General features: G+C 42.2%; 1 protein-coding gene across 1 annotated transcript; it reads left to right on the top strand.

Moving 5' to 3' along the window:
• Nucleotides 1-1,337: 1,337 nt before the first annotated feature.
• On the top strand, nucleotides 1,338-1,731 carry LOC128579138 (40S ribosomal protein S21-like). Its single transcript, XM_053581386.1, has one exon. It carries the CDS (start codon nucleotides 1,401-1,403, stop codon nucleotides 1,650-1,652), a length of 252 nt encoding a protein of 83 aa, XP_053437361.1. The 5' UTR covers nucleotides 1,338-1,400; the 3' UTR covers nucleotides 1,653-1,731.
• The last annotated feature ends 20,784 nt before the right edge of the window (nucleotides 1,732-22,515 follow it).

Consider the following 22,515-nt stretch of genomic DNA (forward strand, 5'->3'; position numbering starts at 1 on the left):
GAAGGCCTCTACATAGATTTCTTTAAAAATAAATCTGTGCAATTTTCAAGTTGAACCTGATATATATCCCTGCTAATACATATTCCAGCACCGTAATCATACACGATGTTACAGCTTTTCAGTGACTTTCTCTGTGTATGCTTTTAACAATAAATACAATAAATCTTTCTCCTTACATCAACAAATGTGGCTGGGCTGTTACTGGGTTCCTAAGACCATTCTGCCCTACATTGTTAGTAAAGCTTTTAGTTACACAGGAAAGAAACCTTAGAGACCATGTCATTGCATTTCTTCTTTGAGCAGCTGAGAGAAATGACACGCATGTTGACACAGTGAGTTAGCATAGCCAGTCTCTTCTATATTCACCTCAGTACCTATAGTGTTTGGAATCCATCATGGTATCTTTATTTCTTGACTCTACTGCCCTGCCCTCTCACCTATTCATTTAGTTTGAATACATTGATTTTCAGAAATCAAACTGAATCACAGTGTTGTACTGTTTTCTTGCCTTACCAAACGAATAAGAGGATAGAAGCACTGAACTTTCTTTGAAGCCCATTTGAACACTAATATCTCAGTCTTACAAATATGTATCATATTTAGGAATACAAAGATGTGAAGTATTATTAAAATTGGTACAAAATTAGGAATTAAGTCAACCAATCAGAACTATGGGTTGCTTCTGAATGTTATTAAAGGAGCCATGGCAGTAGTTTCTAGGTTCTGAACTCTTTCAAAACCCCTTATTCAAATTTACTTTAATAATAAGTTCCCAAATTTGTTTAATAATAAGTTCCCAAATTTGTATTAATAGGGAACACAACACATGGATAACAGTCTAAAATAATTCTACAATCCTCCAAAAACAGAATTGGTATTTTTGTGAGTGTTCTCCATTTTATCTCGTACATAAACAAATTCTTTGACTAAAATTACATCATGGTAAGATTTTTCCTCAGTAGCTCTAGGGAAGAGGAGGCTGGCCCTTTTTGAGACTCTATTTATTAATATGAATACTGGCAGTTGTCACACTGTGCTCTAGAATTCCATAAGTTAGCATTATACATTAAAGATAGGCCTTTGGATTCTAAGTTAAGGCAGACACAAGTGAGGATTGAGTAGGATTTCTCTGTGCAGCAGCAGAATAGGGAGCACACAGCACTAACCTCCTATACCTCAGAGTTAGGATGAGGATAAAGACATCCTTGTAAGACTAGGAACAATGCCTAGTCCATGTGAAGTACTCTGTAAAGAGCAAGAGCCTTGAGTGGCAGCAGGTGGGCCGCGCGGCGCTGGCTCGGGCGGGCGCGGGCGTGCGGGGCGCGGCGGGGCCGGGAGAGCGTGCGCGGGCACTGCCGCCCTCACGCCCCGCGTGGTGACTCTTTAGGTCCGGCCTTGACATGCAGAACGACGCCGGCGAGTTCGTGGACCTGTACGTGCCTAGGAAATGCTCCGCCAGCAACCGCATCATCGGTGCTAAGGACCACGCATCCATCCAGATGAACGTGGCTGAGGTTGACAAGGTTACCGGTAGATTTAATGGCCAGTTTAAAACCTATGCCATCTGTGGGGCCATTCGCAGGATGGGCGAATCAGATGATTCCATTCTCCGATTGGCCAAGGCTGATGACATCGTTTCAAAGAATTTCTGACTGGAGAGAATCAGGGATGTGGAATGTAGGACATAAATAAATAGTGAAACCCAAAAAAAAAAAAAAAAAAAAAAGAGCAAGAGCCCTTTACAAACTGGAGAAGGTAACATAAGAAGAAAAAATTAGAAAGATTAGGCACATGAGCCTTCCTCCATGTGCAGGAGGCTATCTGTAACTGAGAGAAAAGAGTCACTGTCAGAGATCAAATAGCCTCCAGGAGCTAAAAGTGGTCCTTGGCCAGCACCCAGGAAGAATAGAAAAGTCCTCAGTCCTACAGTCACAAAGAGAACTTATTTCTTCCCACAACCTGTATGCAAGCAGATTCTTGCCAGATCCCATGGACATGAGTGCAGCTGGTTCTGGATCTTGGCTTTCTGAGAGTCTGTCTATGCAGACAATCCAGTCAGGCCTGCTTGTACTTCTGGCCTACAGAACTACAATAATGTTGTTGTGTTAAGCCACTCAATTTATAGTCAGTTTGTGTTCAGCAATCGAAATATAGAGTAGGTAAAATAGGCAGTTTACAATAGAGTATAGACAGTATTATTTCTTCCTTGTATTAGTGAGTCTGCAGAGTAAAATAAGCTGAAGTATACACACAGTGTTGTTAACAGGGATGCTTGGTTGGCAAGTTGAATTAATTGAACAGAATATAACAAGCAGATAACTGCTAAGTCTCATAACTCATTATTTCCATGGGCTAAGTCTCATAGAATGAACTTGGGCATTCTGTGAGGTCTTCTTGAATGCCACCTGACTTTAGGCATTAATCTCTTTTTTTTGAGACAGGAGTCTCATTATGTTGGCCTAAGTAAAGTGCTATGGTGTCACAGCTCACAGCACCCTCAAACTCTTGGGCTTTAAGTAATTATTTTGCCTTAGCCTCCCAAGTATCTGGGACTATAGGCACCTGCTACAATGCCCAGCCAATTTTTTTTTTTTTTGAGTTGTCATTTTTGTTTAGCTGGCCCAGGCCAGGTTTGAATCTGCCATCCTTGGTGTATGTACCTGGTGCTCGCTATAACTACTGTGCTACGGGCACCAAACTGGCATTAATCTCTTCTTGCTGTTTGTCTACAGAGTACTATTGTTCTGGGTTTGAGATCTGAAAAATTGCATTCCAAAATGGAACTTCACTACTTAGGAGATTTGTGAAACTCAGGTAATTTAAATACTTCTTATGGCTTTAATTTCCTCTAGTCCGAAAGCTGAAAAAGAATACTTACCAGCTGTGGTCACTGTGAAGCTTCACACAGATAAATGCAAAGCAAATGATATCACCATTGATATCACCCCAGCTGTAATGATATCAGCATTGCTGAGTACCTGGGCCATCCCCAAGGCTAAAGCTCACTGAATTATTGTTCTTATATGTTCAATCAGGTTCAGCTGTGTTAGTAGTTTTCAATCTAGTCTTCCCCATGGTCCTTCTTTGATCATGTCTTGGTATTCTCAAGTACCTAGCATGGTGCCTGGCATCTATCATGTACTTGGTAACTTCTGCTTCAATTAACGCATGAGTGAATAATCTGAATCTTGGTCAAATGTAATGTTTGCTTCCCAAGACGATGCAGACTGTAGTCACCTAGCCCTGTCATGAGATGTCGGTATAAATAGGAAAACTTTGCATTTCAGGAATATTGTGGTCTATATTCCATCCCTCTTGTAGGGCTTCACAGAAAACACACAGCTGTAATAATGTGGAAGCAGAAAACAAACTTTCAGGGCTTTGTCCGCCTCCTTCCCGTTTTCACTGTAAAAACTGTGTAGGTTGTGCCTTACAGACACAACCCTGTTTTACAAAGAAAAATTTTCCTGCTGAGCTTATAGTCCTGAAGACTTAACAAGGAGACTTCTTTGGGGACAATTCGATCTGCACAGCCTTTTTTCTATTTCTGCTTTAAATGTTTGTGTCCAGGCTTGGGTCAGAAGACAGCATTGTAAAGAACACAGAGTCAAATGCTAGTTTCTTTACTGAACATTGGTGCTTCTGTGCAAGTTTCTCAACTTTCTGAGCTTCCTTTTGTCCTGTGGAAAAACAACAAACAAACTTATACAGATCACTAATGTTGCAGCTATGGAGATTTAAGCAGAAAATTATTCTCTAAAAGTCTAGTCCCCAGAGTGTCCTGGAATGAAAAGGGAGTATTTTCTTTGCAGTACTTAAGAGATTTGGACAATGAGCCCACACCTACTTGGCCTAAATCCTTCTATCTCTATCAGGTGCGCAAGCTCTCTGGAAGGTCTTGCTTTGAATGATCCCCAGCTGTAACCTCCTCTTCAAAAAAGACATGTCTCTAAAAATGACTATGAATGCTGTCCTCTCTTAGGCTTCTTGTGGTCTCCACAACAGAACCTTCAAGTCGAGTATTGTAGGCTTATAAAAATGTCTACAGCCTGTTTCTCATCTGCTTTAATGATGTTTCCTAATGGTTAACATTGACATTGGCATCTTTTGTCTGGGCAAAGTGTTTTAAGACTGGCTTTCCTCTCCCCTAAATAGTTGGTGTAAAAAGCCCATGAGCTGCTGGAATGCATACCTATAATTTTGTTTTTCTACAAAGAGATGTATTCTGGAAAGCAAAGGGATTCTACCTCATTTCCTTCCACAATAGGCAAAGTGGCCCCATTGCTATTGGAAAATAGTCAATAACCCTGTCCAGGAAGCCCACACACAATGTATGCAGCAGCTTCAGGAGGGAATAAAAAATAGATATTAAAGTAAACGATGTTTCTTGTCATCTATTATGTGTGAAAGAGGTTTGATGAGCTTTATTTTATTGATTAAGAAATTTTATATTATGTTGAAAAAAGCACATTATTTTGTTTAAAATATGGACTCACTTCACTTACCTAGGCCATTTCAAGGCAGCTAAAAGGAAAGCCAGCCAGAGCGAAAATAGCTCTGGAAATACACTTACTAGTAGCAATATAATACCTTTCATATTGCTACTAGGCCTTTCTTATTTTTTCCTACCTTCCCCATGATTCAAGACTCACAGAGGCAGAGTTCCTGCTTGACTTTGTTCTTCCTTTACTATTCCCCCTTTATCACATTTTTTTTTTTTTTTGAGACAGAGTCTCACTTTTTCACCCACGGTAGAGTGATATGGTGTCATAGCTCAGAGCAGCCTCCAACTCTTGGACTCAAGTGATTCTCTTATCTTAGTCACTCAAGTAGCTGAGACTTCCAGTGCCCACCACAATGCCACAGGGTTATGCTCTACTTCAGGCTTGTCTTGAACTTGTGAGCTCAGGCAATCCACCCTCCTTGGCCTGCTGGAGTGCAGGGATTAAAGGGAGGATTTACTGCACCCAGTCCCCCTTTATCATATTAAGTTATGTTTGTTGTCTTCCAAAAGCTCAATCATACTTTCTAGCCACTAAGTTCACCACTTTCTCTTTCTGAAAACTCCTTTCTTCCTCCTTCCTGATATTCACTTCTGATTATTTGCCCTTTTTCAGTCTGTTTTGTTGATCTGGCAATACCGTGTATTTTTTAATAACGAAAAACTATGGGGCGGTACTTGTGGCTCAATGGAGTAGGGCTCCAGCCCCATATGCCGGAGGTGGTAGGTTCAAACCCAGACATGGCCAAAAACTGCAAAAAAAAAAAAAAAGAATAAAGAAATAGAAATAACTGGGAGAAAACTGCTGAGTGAAAATGATCTATTTGTCTTTCTTCTGTTGGCCTTTGTGAAGCAGTATCAGCTTTAATAAATGTCAAAAATAGAACACAGGCTTGGTACCTGTAGCACAGTGGTTATGGCACCAACCACATAGACCGAAGTTGGCAGGCTGGAACCTGGCCAGTGCCAGCTAACCAACAATGACAGCCATGGTTTGTGGCAGGACCTGTGGTCCCAGCTGCTTGGGAGGCTGAGGCAAGACCATCACTCTAGCCCAGGAGTTTGAAGTTGAGGTAACCTTTGACCATGGCACTCTACCAAGGCATACATAGTGAGCCTCTGTCTCCATAAAAAAAGAAAAATTAGAACACAGAATCAAGTGGGTGGGTTCATGACCTCCTCACATGCTAATGACTGTTTCTGAAGACGATCACCAATACTTATTTCTTCCGAAGGTCTTGAGCCTTCAAAAACTCTCATGTATAGACAAGTCCTTAAGATGTTGGAAGAGAGATTTGTGCCACCTTCAGTTCCTATAACCACATAAGGTCTCTTACTCTGTCTCATGGAAGAAAAAACAGACCTGATGAATCAGAAACTGCATTTTTGCAAGATACCAGGGGATTCATATCACATTGAAGTTTGAGAAGCACTGATCTGGAACAGTGAGTTAATGCTCCACTTCACTTTGGAATCACGTAGATCAGCACACTTGAACCTTCAGTTAAACTTTGACAGCACACTTAAACTATGGTGTTTAAAAAAAAGAAAAACAGTAGCGTGGTGCCCATGGCTCAATTGGCAGGGCAACAGCCCCATATACCAAGAGTGGTGTGTTCAAACCCAGCCCCGGCCTAACTGCAACAAAAAAAATTGCCAGTTTTGTGGCAGGCACCTGTAGTCCCGGGTATTTGGGAAGCTGAGGCAAGGGAATCACCTAAGTTCAGGAGTTGAAAGTTGCAGTGAGCTGTGTAATGCTACAGCACTCTACAGTGGGCAATAAAGTAAAACTTTGTCTCTACCAAAAAAAAAAAATGCACTTACTGTGATTTGAACTTCTTTTAAAAATAATTAATGATCTTTACAATTGTTACGACATAACTAAGGTCCTGCCGTGGTACACCGGTTGAAAAATCAATGACCAATACCAAAAAAAAATTATTTAAAAATACACAGTGGGTCATAGTCATTGGACAGTCTCAATTAATTAGGATGGCACCTAAGCATAGTTGTTTTAAAAATCCCTAGTGGTTGTTATAATGCACAGCTAAGTTTGAAAACCACTGATTGCAGTGAGGAATGAGAAAGCCCACAGGGAGGAAATGCCTGATCAACACCACACAGCACAAGCACTGGAGGTAAGATTGGTAGACTGCTATTAAGCACCCTTTAAAAACTGCATTGTAGGCTCAGTGCCTGTAGTTCAAGTTCCTAAGGTGCCAGCCACATACACCAGAGCTGATGGGTTAGAATACAGCCTGGGCCTGCCAAACAACAATGAGAACTACAACCAAAAAATAGCCAGGCATTGTGGCAGGTGCCTGTATTCCCAGCTTCTTGGGAGGATGAGGTAAGAAAATCTCTTGAGCCCAGGAGTTGGGGATTATTGTGAGCTGTGATGCCCAGGCACTCTGCCCAGGGTGACAGCTTGAGGCTCTGTCTCAAAAAAAAAAAAAAAACATAAACTGCATTGTATGCACATTTGTCTGAAGTCCACCCCCATATATTTGAAGGATATCAAGAAATGCAAGCTGTCCTCATTTGCCAGGTAGATTTGGATCAGTTTTCAAAGTTAGTCAAATTTGCATCAAAAAGTAAGGATCTCTCATTTTCACGCATTAAATTTATGGATTCATTCAATAAAAGAAAATTCCCATGTGGGAGGTACTTCTTTAGTGCTGGGACCTTAGAAACAGGGCCTACAAAGAGACTGCAATCACTTTGTTATTTAGTGAGTTGGGTTCCTGTGTGCACAATGATACAGCGCATCGCAAGGAAGCTTGGTTCATAGGTGAACGAAGGATGTTAAGACAAAGAGGTGAGGCAATATATCGCCCAATATGCCTTGGAGACATCACCCATGTGCACTTAACTCAGTAAATGGTCGTTCACACTTAACTTTAAGCCATAAAAAATTTAAAAGGTATTACTATAGTCTTAGTAAAAAGACAAACATTAATTTTGAAACTTGACAGCTAAAGGAAGTATTTCTAAGGTTTCATAAACTGTTAGGGTAAAATATTTTTTTTTTCAATAAACATCAAACCTTGTATGTTTTATGATTTCTTTTAAGAAGTAGCTAATGCTGGCTCAGCATCTGTAGCTCAAACGGCAAAAGTGTCAGCCACATACACCTGAGCTGGAGGGTTTGAATCCAGCCCAGGCCCGCCAAACAATGATGGTCAGAACCAAAATCATAGGTGGGTGTTGTGGCGGGTGCCTGTTGTCCCAGCTACTTGGGAGGTGGAGGCAGGAGAATCACTTGAGCCCAGGAGTTGAAGGTTGCTGTGAGCTGTGATGCCTCACACTGTATTCAGGGTGACAGCTTGAGGCTCTGTCTTAAAAAAAAAAAAAAAAAAAGAAGTAGCTAATTCTGTAACCGTTTCTTTGCATGACATAACTATTATATAAAATGTATATATTTAAAATAACCACTTATTTCTTTTTTTCTTTTCTTCCTATGAAGTATATTTTCTTTTCTTTTTTTTTTTTGCAGTTTTTTGGCTGGGGCTGGGTTTGAATCCACCACCTCCGACATATAGAGCTGGCTCCCTACTCCTTTTTGATACAGTCACCACCCAGGAGTATATTCTCTTTAGAAGCCAAATTGGTGCTTTGGAAAAGGCAGCCAAATAAGCAAAGAAGTAATTTTATGAAACTGCACAAGACTTTCCTAAGACTTTGTATTCTAGTGTCTGACTAGAATACAAACTACTGGAATAATAATATTCACAATTCAAATATCCACTTTAATCCAACTCATACTGTCTCTCTTTTTAGGGGGTTGAGGGGGAAATAATTTCAGTCATCTTGGGGTTGAGTGCCCTGGCATATTTCATTCATAGCAGTGTCCAAGTCTTCGTCTTAAGAGATTGTCATTTCAGTAGAAGAGAGAGGCTGCAACTACAGGCAAGTGCCATAATGCTTATATATATATTAGAGTGATGGGGTATCGCTGTTGATCAAGCAATCTACCCACCTTACCCTCCCGAAGTGCCATAATTATGGGCATCAGCACCACCATAATTCCATCTAAAAAGGTGAATGAAGAAGACAATGTAAAAGAAAAAGCTCTCACAGATGGATATGACAATAACTGACGCCTCAATGGAAAAGAGTCTCAAAACTGTGTAAAATAATTTATAGAGGTTGTTTCTGAGTCCCACAAGTGATCCTGGCATGGGCAGGTTACAGCTTGGTTTTGCACATTTTAAGGCGATGTAACAAAATTTAAAATCATTCCATAGGTGGAAGGTTTACATGAGTTTGGCCTGGAAAGGAAGGACCTCTGTAAGGGGAGGGGGGGATTGACAGGTTGATACAGGACAAGTGGTGCCCCAGCCAACCTGTGGAGCTGGGGTAGGGGGGTGCCGTGTGGACTGGGTTCCTTTGCCTTGTCAGTGTTGATGTGTTGATGCACTGGCAAGGAGCAGAGGAACATGGAGGGTAAGCAGGGGGGCCCAGAAGGAGGCTCCAGTAGCCAGAGGGGCAGACAACTTCTGGGGAAACACCAGGACCTAGGTTTCCCTCTGTACTTGTGGCTGAACAGGGAACCCCATTTCCTAGGCCTAGTCAATTTAATGTAAGTTTTATAGGCCTGGGAATGAAAGGCATTATAGCCATTCATTCATGTCCAAGACAAGCCAAAAGTAACTACCAAGCCCTGCTAAATGTAACTAAGGAGTGCTCCAGGTGACTATAAATACACCCTTAGACAAAGAGCCTGGAGGGAGACAGAGACCTTTTCTCTCCAGACTTGGGTTTTCGCTCTCTGCATGGAGCTCTGGCGTGTCTGTATTATTTTCTGTAAATAAATCTTGTCTTACAACTGATCTGTGGTCCGGGCATTCATTCTTTGAATTACCAAGACCAAAAACATACTGAAGACTGAAATTCCGGTATCAAGGTTGCAGCTGGCTTTAAAGCTCCTTTAATTCCAGGTAAGGGAATGAAGCTCCATTTAAAGGCTTGGAATATGTTCCGCTAAGGGTATCTGGCTCAGCACCTGTGGCTGAAGAGGCTAGGGCACTAGCCACATGCACCTTAGCTTGAGGGTTCGAATCCAGCCTGGACGGCCAAACGACAATTATGGCTGCAATCAAAAATAGCCACAGGTTGAGGCAGGCGCCTGCAGTCCCAGCTACTTGGAAGGCAGAGGCAGGAGAATCGGTTGATCCCAAGAGTTGGGAGGTTGCTGTGATGCCACAACACTCTACCCAGGTTGACAACTTGAGGCTGTGTCTCAAAAAAGAAAAAAGAAAAGATAGGAGTGTCTGTTAATGTTAAGCAAACACCCTGGGTGTTTACCCAAAACTCATTTGCTCAGTGAATTCAATGGCTGGCCTGTGTCTGCGTTAAGGCTTTGTCTTGCCTTTTGACCAGTCTTAGCTTGTTGAGCATTCCGTATGTTACCGAAGATGACTTCCAAATGGAGGGTTGTCTGTTTTCTCTTCCCTTCTTCCTTGTGGCCAGAGACTGACTGAAGTTTAAAGACTTGGGCTTCAGATTTTGTTTTAGTTCATAGATGGTAGAAATGGTGATTCTGAGGGAAAGACTCAGGAATGGACAAAGAACTGTCATGAAGTCAGTCCAGCTTTTCGGATGATCTCATTACTCCGTCCCTGTCCCCTAGAGCCAGAGCCCAGGAAGAGAGGTACGCGGGGGAGTTTCTGCTCCCAAAGGAGGCACCTAGGCGGCACAGTAAGTTTGCAACCATGATGGCGTTGCTGGAGGAGCTTCCAAGCCAGCCGCGGGTTTGCCTTGAGGTGTTTGCCTGAGGAGTGGGGTGGGAGTGGGCCCGGCTCTTCCACCACGGAAGATACAACCCCTAGCCTGGCCACCAAGGTGGATGCTCCTGGGGGACCTGCGTCACAGTCCCTCCTCAGACTGCCTCCTCCTCCTCTCACTCCACCCCCTTCTGCACTGACTGCGCACAAGCCTAAGCAGCCTCCCTGCCTCTGGGCTTTCAGACATGACCCTGCCCACGCCAGGTGGGCAGCCCCTTTCCAAACGCGGAATTGTAGTGTGGAACCTCACCTGAGAGAGGAAGTGTGATTCAGTAACTCGTTGGGTGTTGTAGGATAATATTTAGAAATAAACTTATCCTACATCAAGCACACAAAGTAAATTCAGTGTGAGTTCAAAATGACATGCTTTTCTTCCAGAAGCTTAAGAGGCTTGAACACCCCTGGGTTACTCGCAGAGTTAGGCTTTTTTTGGAATTGTAAAATTCCTTAGGCCTTTTCTCTGAAGCAGTACACCCCGTGAAGCCTGAGATCCAAGGGCATGCCGCCCTTCCTCAGAGATATCGGCCAGAGGGTTGACATATGTTAACAACATATTGTCAGAGGTCTATAGGTACTCTGCCCTGAGGGAAAGACACAGTCGTTACTTCATAGTGAGTAAACTAAGTGAATGCTTGAAGATATTCTTCTATTAACTTTGTTCCCCTATGGCTGCTTTCATCTTTGTGCCCCGCTCAGAAAACTAGTCACTGTTTAGAGGAAGGGATTTACTACACTAGTGGTTACATTGATATGATAAATATTTCCTTTCAAGTTAAAATTCAGCTAATAGATAATGGATTAGGTGTGTACGTGACTGGAAGAGTATAAAACTTAAACTTGGAATAAAGAACTTTGCTATATGCCATCCCATGGGTATAGTCTGTTTCTTGACTTAATAATTACAGGAGCGAGTTTACACCTACAGCAAAGCTGCTGCTCGTTCGCGTCTCGGGTCACGCAACAGGTGTGGGCTACAAATGCCAATTCCCTTCATCTGCTACCTCAGAAAACATTTTCAACCCTTTGACAACTGTCCCTGCTGCTGCTGTGGGAGCTGACAAACTTCTTTTCTGTTCTCTCTGTGGCCCGGGCCAAAGAGGAGTGTTAAAGGGCCAGCTTTGGGTGGTTTGGATCCATCCGCACCCTGGGTCCCTTGGCAGAGGTGGGGGGAGCGGGGGCGCCTGGAAGTCTCCCCACCAACAGGGCATTTGTCTCCCCTCGTCTGGGGCTTTCACGGGGACTCTGGCTTCTCTTCCTCCCTGTCTCACCCAGCCACCCACCCCCTTTCTTCAATTGGGAACCCCCCAGCCATGTTGCACACGCTTCAATCCGCTAGGCCTGCCTGTCCCTAAAACGGGGTAGATGGACAGACAATGATACCCCCAGACAGCCCCAAAGAGGTAGAGCTCTAGAGACTGCTGTGGGGCTAGATAAGGACCACCAACTCAAATTAGAATTTTTAAAAGGAGTCTTTTATCAATCGCAGGGCATGTTAGCAAAGTCTAAAGCAGACTAAGAGAGCATTGAGGGGTCTGAAGTTGGGGTTTCCTGGTCTAAAAGTTGGCAACGGGCCAAACAGGTCATCTGAAAGTTAGCAATTAGAAGTAAAAATAAAATTTGGGAAGAAAGCAGAAAGCAATAATTGGATCAGGATGACCCCCCTTTACATAAGTGAACCAGCAGTTTAGCGGATTAGCCAATAGATAACATAGAGGGCAGTTACCTAGCAGTAATATAACATAAGGCAGATCTAGCAAGTAGTGGATAAGTAGTAGTTAGCTCATTCTCATGACAACATCACTTGATCCATCTGTTTTAATCTCCTTTTCCTCCACCCAGATCTGGACTAATCTAAGAGTGATAGTGACTGTCATCATTTCAGAGTGAGGGTATTTCTTCATTTTCTCCTTTCATCTTTTATCCTGCACAGCAGCACAGTACAGGTCAGCGGCAGGCAGTATCCATCTTATGGGGGTGAGGAGGCAGCTGACACCCATCTCATGGCACCCACCTGAATGCCAAACAGGCTCGGGTATGGCAAATGGTGACTCTGGTCGATCCTTTCCCCCACCCAGGCTGACCCTCGGATCCATCCCTTGGTCCCACCCTCCTTCATTCCCTCCCTCCCTTCCTTTTGCCAGCCAGGGTATTTTAAAAAATATGGCACCTGTAGCTCAAGTGGCTAGGATGTTAGCCACATATGGCGGAGCTGGGGGGCTCGAATCCAGCCTGGGCCTGCCAAACCATGACCCCTACGAACCCCCCCAAATAGGCGGGCGTTGTATCGGGCTGCCTGTAGTCCCAGATACTCGGGAGTCTGAGGCAAGAGAATCGCTTAAGCATGAGAGTTGGAGGTTGCTGTGAGCCGTGACGCCACGGCCCCCTAGCCAGGGCGACATCTTGAGTCTCTGTCTCAAAACAGATAGATAGATAGAAATAAAATAATATAAAATAAAAACGTGAAGAGAGAGCATCGTGGCTCCATCCTGGGGTCGTGTGATTGCATTTTAGGAAAGGCTCCCCACCTCTGTCTTTCCGTCAGTCTCTTGACTATGTTACAGGTCTATGCGGAGGCGGGTTCGGTGCACAATTTGTGTGGTCTGGTTGACTCCTTATTAATTCCTGGAAGGCTACAATTGTGGGGATTGCCGGGTATGGGTGGGGTGAGGGGTGGTGGGTGTCTTCGTTGGACGCCACAGAGGGACCTTCTGGACTCTGATGCAGAGGGTGGCCTGGGTGTTGTCGAGGCGACCTCGGGTTGCCGACACCGGCTTGGGTCGGGCTCCCTCTGGTGGCCGCTTTCCCAGCGTACGCTTGTCCTCCAAAGCTCCGGTGCAACAGGCAAAGGAAGGGACAGTGACGGATGTGAGTGAGGCTGGCTTGCGGAGGCGAGAGGCCTTGTGCATCTCCACCTGGTTTGTGTTGGGGGAGGACGGCGGCACTACAGCCAGTGAGTCAGAACTTGGACCGGCAGGGCTGATGTGGGAGGACGTTTAAGTGTCAGCCAGCCGGCCGGCCAGGCACCTCGGTGGGCTGAGCGGCTGGGTCAACCAGCGCACCGCGGCTGTGGCGGCCCGGTCGAACCGCGGGGACGGACTTACCGGATGCGGTGCTGGTGAAAGACAGAGGGTGTCCGACTGGTCCACTGTTCCGTGTCCCCCTGCTCGGCCTCGATTTTCTTCCACGGACTTTTCCCCAGTCCCGCTTGGGAGACAGGGACTGGCCTGTGGCTGGGAGAGACTTGGCAGTGCCAGGTTATTTCTCGAGTCTGGCTCTGGAGGCACAGACTGGTCTAGTGGTGACACTGGTGGCAGGTGAGGGAACCCTCCTCCTCCCTCGGTCTCTCCTGTGTCCGGGTGGTCTAGGGGCCTTCTCGGATGATTATGATTTTTTTTTTCAAGTTCCCAGGTGGGATCCACTGACTGGCCCGCCCTGGGTGGTGGCTGGGGGAAAAATGCCCCTTGCCGGGACGATATCACTTCGCCCCAGTGGTCCAGTCCTATTATTTTTCCAAGTCCCCAGGCGTCCCACAGTCGCTCCTCCCCTCGCAGGTCCGTGAGCGCCTGTTTGTGCCACCAGGTCCTCGGTATGGACCAGGTGGCCCTACATGTTCCGTGGCTTTCCGCTCTAGGGACTGATTTGGGGACCTATGGCCGTGTAGCCTTTCAGGTGGTGGGCATGGTCCGGGTGTTGTCCCGAGTCCCCGGGTGCGGACTTTCCTTTCGTTTTGGCTTGTATTGTGTCTCCAGGTTAGTGCTGACATGCTCTCCTCTGGCAACTGTCGCTAGAGAAGTTAAACCTCTGGATGGGGGCTGTTGCGTGAACCGAGACGCAAACGAGCAGCAGTTTGCTGTAGGTGTAAACTCGCTCCTGTAATTATTAAGAAGAAACAGACTATACACCGTTTGATGGCATATAGCCAAGTTCTTTATTCCACATTTAAGTTTTATACTCTTCCAGTCACGTACACACCTAATCCATTATCTATTAGCTGAATTTGAACTTGAAAGGAAATTTATCATATCAATGTAACCACTTGTGTAGTAAGTCTCTTCCTCTAAACAGTGACTAGTTTTCCAAGCAGGGCACAAAGACGAAAACAGCTATAGGGGAACAGAGTTAATCTTCAAGCATTCACTCAGTTTACTCAGTATGAAGTAAAGACTGTGACCTTCCTTCAGGGCAGAGCACCTATAGACCTTTGACAATATGTTGTTAACATATGTCAACCCTCCGGCCCGTATCTCTGAGGAAGGGCGACATGCCCTTGGATCTCAGGCTTCACCGGGTGTACTGCTTCAGAGAAAAGGCCTAAGGAATTTTCCAAAGAGCCTAACTCTGTGAGTAACCCAGGGGGGTCCAAGCCTCTTAAGCCTCTGGAAGAAAAGCATGTCATTTTAAACTCACACTGAATTTACTTTGTGTGCTTGATGTAGGATAAGTTTATTTCTAAATATTATCCTACATTTCCCCCTTTTGTTTTTGACGAATATTATTCATATCTGTCATCATTAAAGCAAACACTTGCACATAACATTCATTTTCTCTTTGTGCATGCTTCACTCGTTTACAAATCAAATATAAAATGAATCCAATAATTAAAAATAATGCTAATGATCCTACAGAACTTCCTATAAGTTCTTGTATTTTTGGAGTAGGATTCATTTGTTCAATTCCTTCAGCTATGCCTTGTAAATTCTGATCGCCATCTATTCTTTGTAACTTATTTTCAAAAGTGGAATATATCTCATGTTGTAAATTTACAATTTCCTTAGTCAAAGTATCATGGTTTAACAAATGCTTTTTAACAATTTCCCAAGGAAATTTACTCTCATTATATTTAACGGGGGTTATACAAAAAGTAGTTATATTCCAATCACATTTGAACTTCATTTGTTTCTTTAAGCTCACTAATTCATCCCCTAACATAACAACAGCTTGTTCTAAGTCAGCAATTTCATTATATAACTCCGTGTCAATTTGTTTCTGAGCAGTCCATAGTTGTTCAGAGTCTTTATGCCAATTAGCAATCAAAAGTCTAATAAATTTCTTCGTTCTTCTCAGCACTCGATCAGCCAGAAGTTGAAGAACTGTCAGGGCAGGAGATTCTTGCCATGGTCTGGTCAAATTCACTGGCATCCACACACCTGTCCTGGCTCTCAACAAATACAGCTGTTCCTTTTGAGGATTAAAACTTAGATAACTATTAATACAAGTAAACAGTTGACACACAGGACAAAATCATTCTCCTGTTTTTTCATTCCACTTTATGTTGCCTTTAAGCCACACAAAGAGTAATTGAACACAAGCTTGAATGTATCTTTCATCATGGACAGTAAGTTTCATACCATAAGTATGAGATGTGGTGGTTTGATGGTAAAACAATCCACCAGTCCAGGCCTTCATAGGTTTTAGAGCTGCTGCTACTTTCCACAAATGATTTTGTTTAGGAAAGCCATAAATTCCAGGTGCGGGGGATGCAAACCCAACATCTGTCCAACTCACAGGTGTTGTCATATTAATACTGATTTTATTTTTATTTATAAGATAGGTAAACTCATCTCTTGGCAACTCAATTTTAATAGGTCTCTTATTGCTGTCCAGTAAAGTTGCCTTTGGACTCCAGTCCATTATAGGACCTTTAGAAGTATTAGTTAGGAAAAAAGTTTGATTTCCTTTACATCGAGTCCAATGCACCTATTCCCTTTGTAATGTAAAACTGTGCTCCTTACAAGGAGGAGCTTCCCAATCTATAGGAGTAAAACCTGGGATAAAAGGAGAGATGGAATTAGCACTTAGCATAAACATCTCACGTTTGACATCATTCCCAGAAGCTGGCCGGTCATAATGACTTAGCCAGTACTGTACAGACATATTTAAACACTGATATTGTTGACCAAAGCAAATAGGAGGACCGGTGAACCCTGAAGTATAATTAACAAGCTTCATTCCCTCTTCTTCAGGTTTAAATGGTCCTCGAGTATTAAAAGGTCCTGGGAGGCAGACAGATTCATTTGTAAATACGGGGACTGTGGGTTCTGTCCAACTAACCCCTCGCAGCAGCGGTGGATTAGGGACATATGTCCCATAATGAAATTCCTTTCCTTCTGCAGTTGACATAATGAAAGCAAACATTGCTAAAAATATATTTACAGGTGTTAACTTACACTTTTGTCTGCACAGCAGCTTTCTCCAGTTTCTGCATTTGTTGCATGGTCAACATTTCTGGGTGTTCTGATGTCATCTTTTTCTTCTTTCCATTCTTGTGGGTCAAGGTTAGATGCTGGAATCTTGTGGCTAATTTGTTCACTCGAATTTTCATCCAATTTCTCTGTCATTGTTTCTTCATGGGTAACTCTTCTGAGTTTAATATTTTTATATGGAACCCAAAAGTTACGGTCTCCTGTGGAAATATAAGCAAATCCTCTTCCCCATTTTACCACAGTGGCAGGGATCCACAGATTATTGATGTTGTCCTTATCATATACTGGTTGGTCAGTAGATGAGGGTGTGACCACACTCTAGTGCTTAAATGCTGGAGTTTCATTTTCATCATTCAAATTTAAAAAATTTAAAGTAAATAGTGCTGAAGATAATCTGTTTTGGGGGGTGGTATACTGCCCTTCCCCTTTCTGTGTTTTGAGCATATCTTTTAATGTTCTATTCTGTCTTTCAATTATAGCCTGACCCTGGCTATTTTGAGGAATACCTGTTAAATGATTTACTTGATGGAGATTAAAAAATTCTCTGCATTTATTTCAAATATATGCTGATCCATTATCTGTTTTTAAATTTCAGGTTTGCCCATAATAGCAAAGCATTCTAATAGATGTGTAATAACAGCATCTGCTTTTTCCGATGATAATGCTGTTGCCCATAAAAAATGAGAATAAGTATCTACAGTATGATGTATATATTTTGTCTTACCAAATTCTGGAAATTGAGTCACATCCATTTGCCATAGTTGATTAGATTTCAATCCTCTAGGATTAACTACCTTGGACTAAAGGTTGGCAAGTGGGGCAAGATCTGACTATGGCTCTGGCAGAGTGCCAAGTGATGCCATGTCTCTGTTTTAATGATCTTGCATTAGAATGATGAACATTATGTTCTTGTTGCGCAGTAAGTACTGACCCTATTAATTGATCTACCTTATGATTGCCTTCTGATAAAGGTCCGGGTAATCCTGTATGGGCTCTAATATGTGTAATATAAATACCTTTTACTCTGGCTCTTACTAACTTTGGTAGTTTGTGAAACAACAAATTTAATTCTGAATTATTTTCAGTTAAAATAACAGTCTCAATGTTTTGTACTACAATTGTACAAAAGATTGAGTCACTAGTAATATTTATCTCTTGATCTGGATAATCACTTAGTAGCATTAGTATAGCAAATAATTCAGCTTTCTGAACAGATTGATAAGGAGACTGTTCAACCTTTTGTATTTTTTCTCCTATATATCCTGCAATTCCTTTCTTGTTAGCATCAGTATAAAAAGTGAGAGCATTATCTAACGGATGTTCTTTAATAACTTTTGGTAATATCCAATTGTTTTTTTTAAGAAATTGAATTCTTTTATCCTTAGTATAATGGTTATCTATAATTCCTAGGTAATCTGAAAGAGCAATTTGCCATTCAATGTTAAAGATAAATAAATTATTAATTTGAGAATTAGTAAGAGGCACAAATATTTTTTCTGGGTCTTTACCAATTAATTGTCTAAATCTTTGACATCCTTTTAAAATTATTGCGGCTATTTTGTATATACATGTCTCCATTTTTTTAACTGTCTTGTTAGGTAGAAAACACCATTCTATAAAATTATTTTTTTGTGTTAACAGTCCAGTAGGAGAATGATTGGAAGGAAACACGTATAAATAAAAATGACCGACTTCATCAATTCTATCTATCTGAGATTGATGGATGTGCTGTTCTATCCACTGTAATTCTTTTTCTGCCTCAGCAGTTAATACTCTAGGGCTTTTTAAATCAGCTGGTCCTTCTAAGGTTGCAAACAAATTTTTTAGAGCATATGTGGGAATTCCTAAACTAGGTCTAATCCAATTTATATCTCCTAATAGTTTTTGATAATCATTCAGAGTTTTTAAAGTATTTCTTCTAATAGTTACTTTTTGTGGAATTATTTTTTGTCTAGTTATTTTATATCCTAAATACTCCCATGGATCTGTATACTGTATTTTGTCCTCAGAAATTACAAGTCCAAACTGCTTGCAGTTTTTCTTTACAGCTTCAAACATCTGTTGTAACTTTTCCTTATCAGGGTGTGCTATTATGATATCATCCATATAATGTAAGCACATACCCTCCGGGAAAATTGTCCTTACTATCTCTAAAGGCTGATTTACAAAAAGTTGACATAAGGTGGGGCTATTCAACATGCCTTGAAGAAGGACCTTCCAATGGAAGCATCTTGCAGGTTTTTCTGAGTTCAAGGCATGAATAGTGAAAGCAAATCTTTTGGCATCTTCAGGATGAAGGGGAATATTAAAGAAACAGTCTTTTAAATCAATTATGATGATAGAATAAGTTTTAGGAATTAGAGATGGGTTAGGTATTCCAGATTGGGAGTTTCCCATTGGAGAAATAATTGCATTGATTCGTCTTAAATCAGTCACCATTCTCCATTTCCCAGATTTTTTTTTTACTAGAAATACAGGGCTATTCCATTGACTGGTACTGCACATTATATGGCCTGCTTTTAACTGGTCTTGAACTATATTATGAAGCGCTTCTAATTTTTCATAAGGGAGTGGCCACTGTTCAACCCATATCGGTTTATCTGTTCACCATTTTAACGGCAGGGCGAAGCGCTGAACAGGAGCCTCTATATAAAACCCTCATGAAGAGCAGGTAAGCCTAGTCCAGTTTTGTCATTTCCCATTCTTACAATTTCAAGTTTTAAAGTAGGAGTGGGGTCAATGGGATTATAACCCATATTCATCATTATAGTCTTGGCTGGTTTGGAAATAGTTGGAATAGTAATCATAGCTCCCCACTGTTGTAAAAGATCTCTGCCCCAAATAGATAATGCAATAGGAGCCACATAAGGGCGTAGTTGAGCTTTCTGACCCTCAGGGCCAGAGCAGTTTAAAATATTTGTACTTTGTTCAATATCAGTTAAAGTTCCCATACCAAAAAAAGTAGCCTCGATTTTCTTTTTTGGCCAGCCCTTAGGCCACAGGTAGGAAGCAATTATTGAAACATCAGCTCCTGAATCTACTAGTCCAGTAATTGTTATTTTGTCAGCAAAAGTTACTGTACACTGAGGTCTAGAGTCATTAAGGAAAGTATGCCAAAAAACCTGTTTTCCTGTGCTGCCAAAGCCACCTTCCCGCTTTATGGGAGCGGCCTGTCCTTTATGATAGGGCACTATTAAAATTTGTGCAATTCTTTGACCAGCTTTTAATTTTATATTTTGAGTAGATGAAGCCATAAGCATAATTTCTCCTTGAAAATCAGAATCAATAACTCCAGGATGTATGTTCAAACCTTCCATTGTTAAACTGCTTCTACCCAAAATAAGTCCCACAGAGGCTGGTGGAATAGGGCCATATATTCCAGTCTGAAGTTTTCTAGGTTTTTGTCCAGCTAATATTTCTTCCTCATAGAGTATTGGTATGTCTAATGCTGCACTTCCTTGAGTTGCATGAAAGAGATCTTGAAAATGTAGTTTTACAGGCTCTATTTCAATTAATTGTTCTGATTCGCCTGTGCATGTGTTACCCCATTGTCCACTGTAAATGGACCTTAATTGCTCGAATTTGTTTTCAGGCCCCAAGCTGGGCCTGATATCCCGTTTATTGATTCCTGAGCTGGAATAAATTCTACTTTGGGCGGAGTTTACTGTCTTTATCTCTAACAGATCTACATTCATTAGTCGAATGTTTACCTTTTCCACAGCGGCGGCATAGGCCAGGTGCTTGCAGCTTAACATTCTGAGTTACCGCAGCTGTAGTACTCTCAATTTTAGCCTTGCGACTTTCAGAACGCAGATGCCCTGTTTTCCCACAATTAAAACATTTTACCTTCCTTTTAGTCCCATTAAGTGCCTCCGCCAAGGCGGCAGCATTAAGCTTTGCCTGAAATGCTCCAGAACCAATATCCCTACAAGTGCGGAGATATTGTTCAATGGAAACACTATCCTGATTCTTGACGGGGGTCAGGGCTAACTTACAATCTGAATTGGCATTCTCAAATGCTAATTGTAATAGAAGCATCTGTCTGGCCTGTTCTCCAGGAACAGACCTTTCAATTGCTGTCTGAAGTCTAGCTACAAATTCAGAGTATGGTTCATTGTTTGCTTGCATGATTTTTGTAAAAAATTGTTCAACCCCATCTTTTTCCTCTAGTCTTTGCCAAGCTCTAATACAAACATCTGTAACCTGCATTAATAAATCTTGTGTTAATTGCAGCTGTTGGTGAATGTCAGGCGCAGGGACAGAACACATTAAAGAGTTAACTGGAGTTCCCTGAGCTCGGTTTTGCCAAGTTGCCTCTTCCAGCCACCAAGCCTTGAATTGTAAAAACTGACCAGGGCTCAAGGTAGTAGGAGCTAAAGTTTCCCAGTCAGCAGGAATAAAAATATGATTTGTGCAATATGAATTTAAAATGCCAATTACGACGGGTGACGTGGGTCCATAGGCGAAAACGGCATCTTTCATTGTTCTTAAAAATTTTATTTGTATAGGAGCATGCTCAGCAACTCTGATTGACCATTCTCTTGAATTTCCCTGAAAACAGGATATTCTTGTACAAAAGGCTCCTTATTATAACCTGTTTCTGAAATTTGAACTGAGTTTTCATTAGATATAGCCAATTCAGAAATATCTAAAGGAAAGTGATGCCGTACTGTGAAGCGTGTATCTGCAGGATTAGGCCACACAGGATAGAAGGGGCCTTCTCTCCAGCCTATAGGACCTGCTGGAGCAGAAGGAGTTAGAGGGTTGTAAGGTGGAAGCACATCTTTACAAGAACCTGCTTTAGAGCTTGCTCTAGAGGAGAGTATTGCAGCTCCCTTCTTTTCTAAGAAGGCAATTCTTTGATTCATAGTATGAAAATTTTCAGCCATAACATTTTTAAGATGTTCAAACTTAGACACTTTTCGAGCTGATTCATCAGCCATTTCCACTAATTCTGGACAGGTCTCTGCATCACTTTCAAGACTTTTTAAGTCACTCACATATTACTTTTGAGGCTTATTAGATTGGGATTTAGAATGGGAATGTGGCATATCATATACATGTTTCTATTCTGAGATATTCCTCAAACTGTTCTGGCTGGTCTTACTGACCCAGCTCGGACAAAGGAGGCGGGGGTGGCCACTCCTCATTGCCAATATCCTCAGTCTCAGAATATTGCTCAGAACATGTCTGAAACAGCTGATATGTTACCCATATTACCCTACTTATAAAATTGCCTTCTTGTTGGGCATGACGCCGAGCCTGACCCACTTTCTTCCAGACTTTTAATTAAGCTGGACTTTCCGGTCAGGTGTAAACCAGAGGCAATGCTTAACAACCACACGGAAAAGTTCCCTCAGGTTACTGGTTTTTACCGGAATTTTAGTGGCAGAAATCAGAGTTTTTAAAATGGCAATATATTGGTCCTCCAAAGAAGAAGAGAGCTGAAGACTCATATTATTCCCTCCCATGTTTCTTGATATGCTGGAAATGTCCCACGTACTCTGCGTGGCAACTGCACCGTCCCAGTTACAGTGTTCTCAAGCTTACCTCAAACGGCTTCAGCGAAGATCTCTCCGAGGCATCCTGGTGGAGGCGGCCATCCTCCAGCCCGGTGTCCAGAAAGTCTTACTGCTCCTTCGTGATCCCCTGATCCTGCCGACTATGCCAATATGTTGCGTGAACCGAGACGCGAAGGAGCAGCAGCTTTCCTGTAGGTGTAAACTCGCTCCTGCAATTATTAAGTCAAAAACAGACTATACACCATTTGATGGCATATAGCAAAGTTCTTTATTCCACATTTAAGTTTTATACTCTTCCAGTCACATACACACCTAATCCATTATCTATTAGCTGAATTTGAACTTGAAAGGAAATTTATCATATCAATGTAACCACTTGTGTAGTAAATCTCTTCCTCTAAACAGTGACTAGTTTTCTGAGCAGGTCACAAAGACGAAAACAGCTATAGGGGAACAGAGTTAATCTTCAAGCATTCACTCAGTTTACTCAGTATGAAGTAACG

The sequence above is a fragment of the Nycticebus coucang genome, chromosome Y (assembly GCF_027406575.1).
Source record: "Nycticebus coucang isolate mNycCou1 chromosome Y, mNycCou1.pri, whole genome shotgun sequence".
Lineage (NCBI taxonomy): Eukaryota > Metazoa > Chordata > Mammalia > Primates > Lorisidae > Nycticebus > Nycticebus coucang.

Coding starts and splice junctions, on each gene's coding strand:
- LOC128579138 (XM_053581386.1), top strand. CDS start 1,401: ATGCAGAACGACGCCGGCGAGTTCGTGGACCTGTACGTGCCTAGGAAA.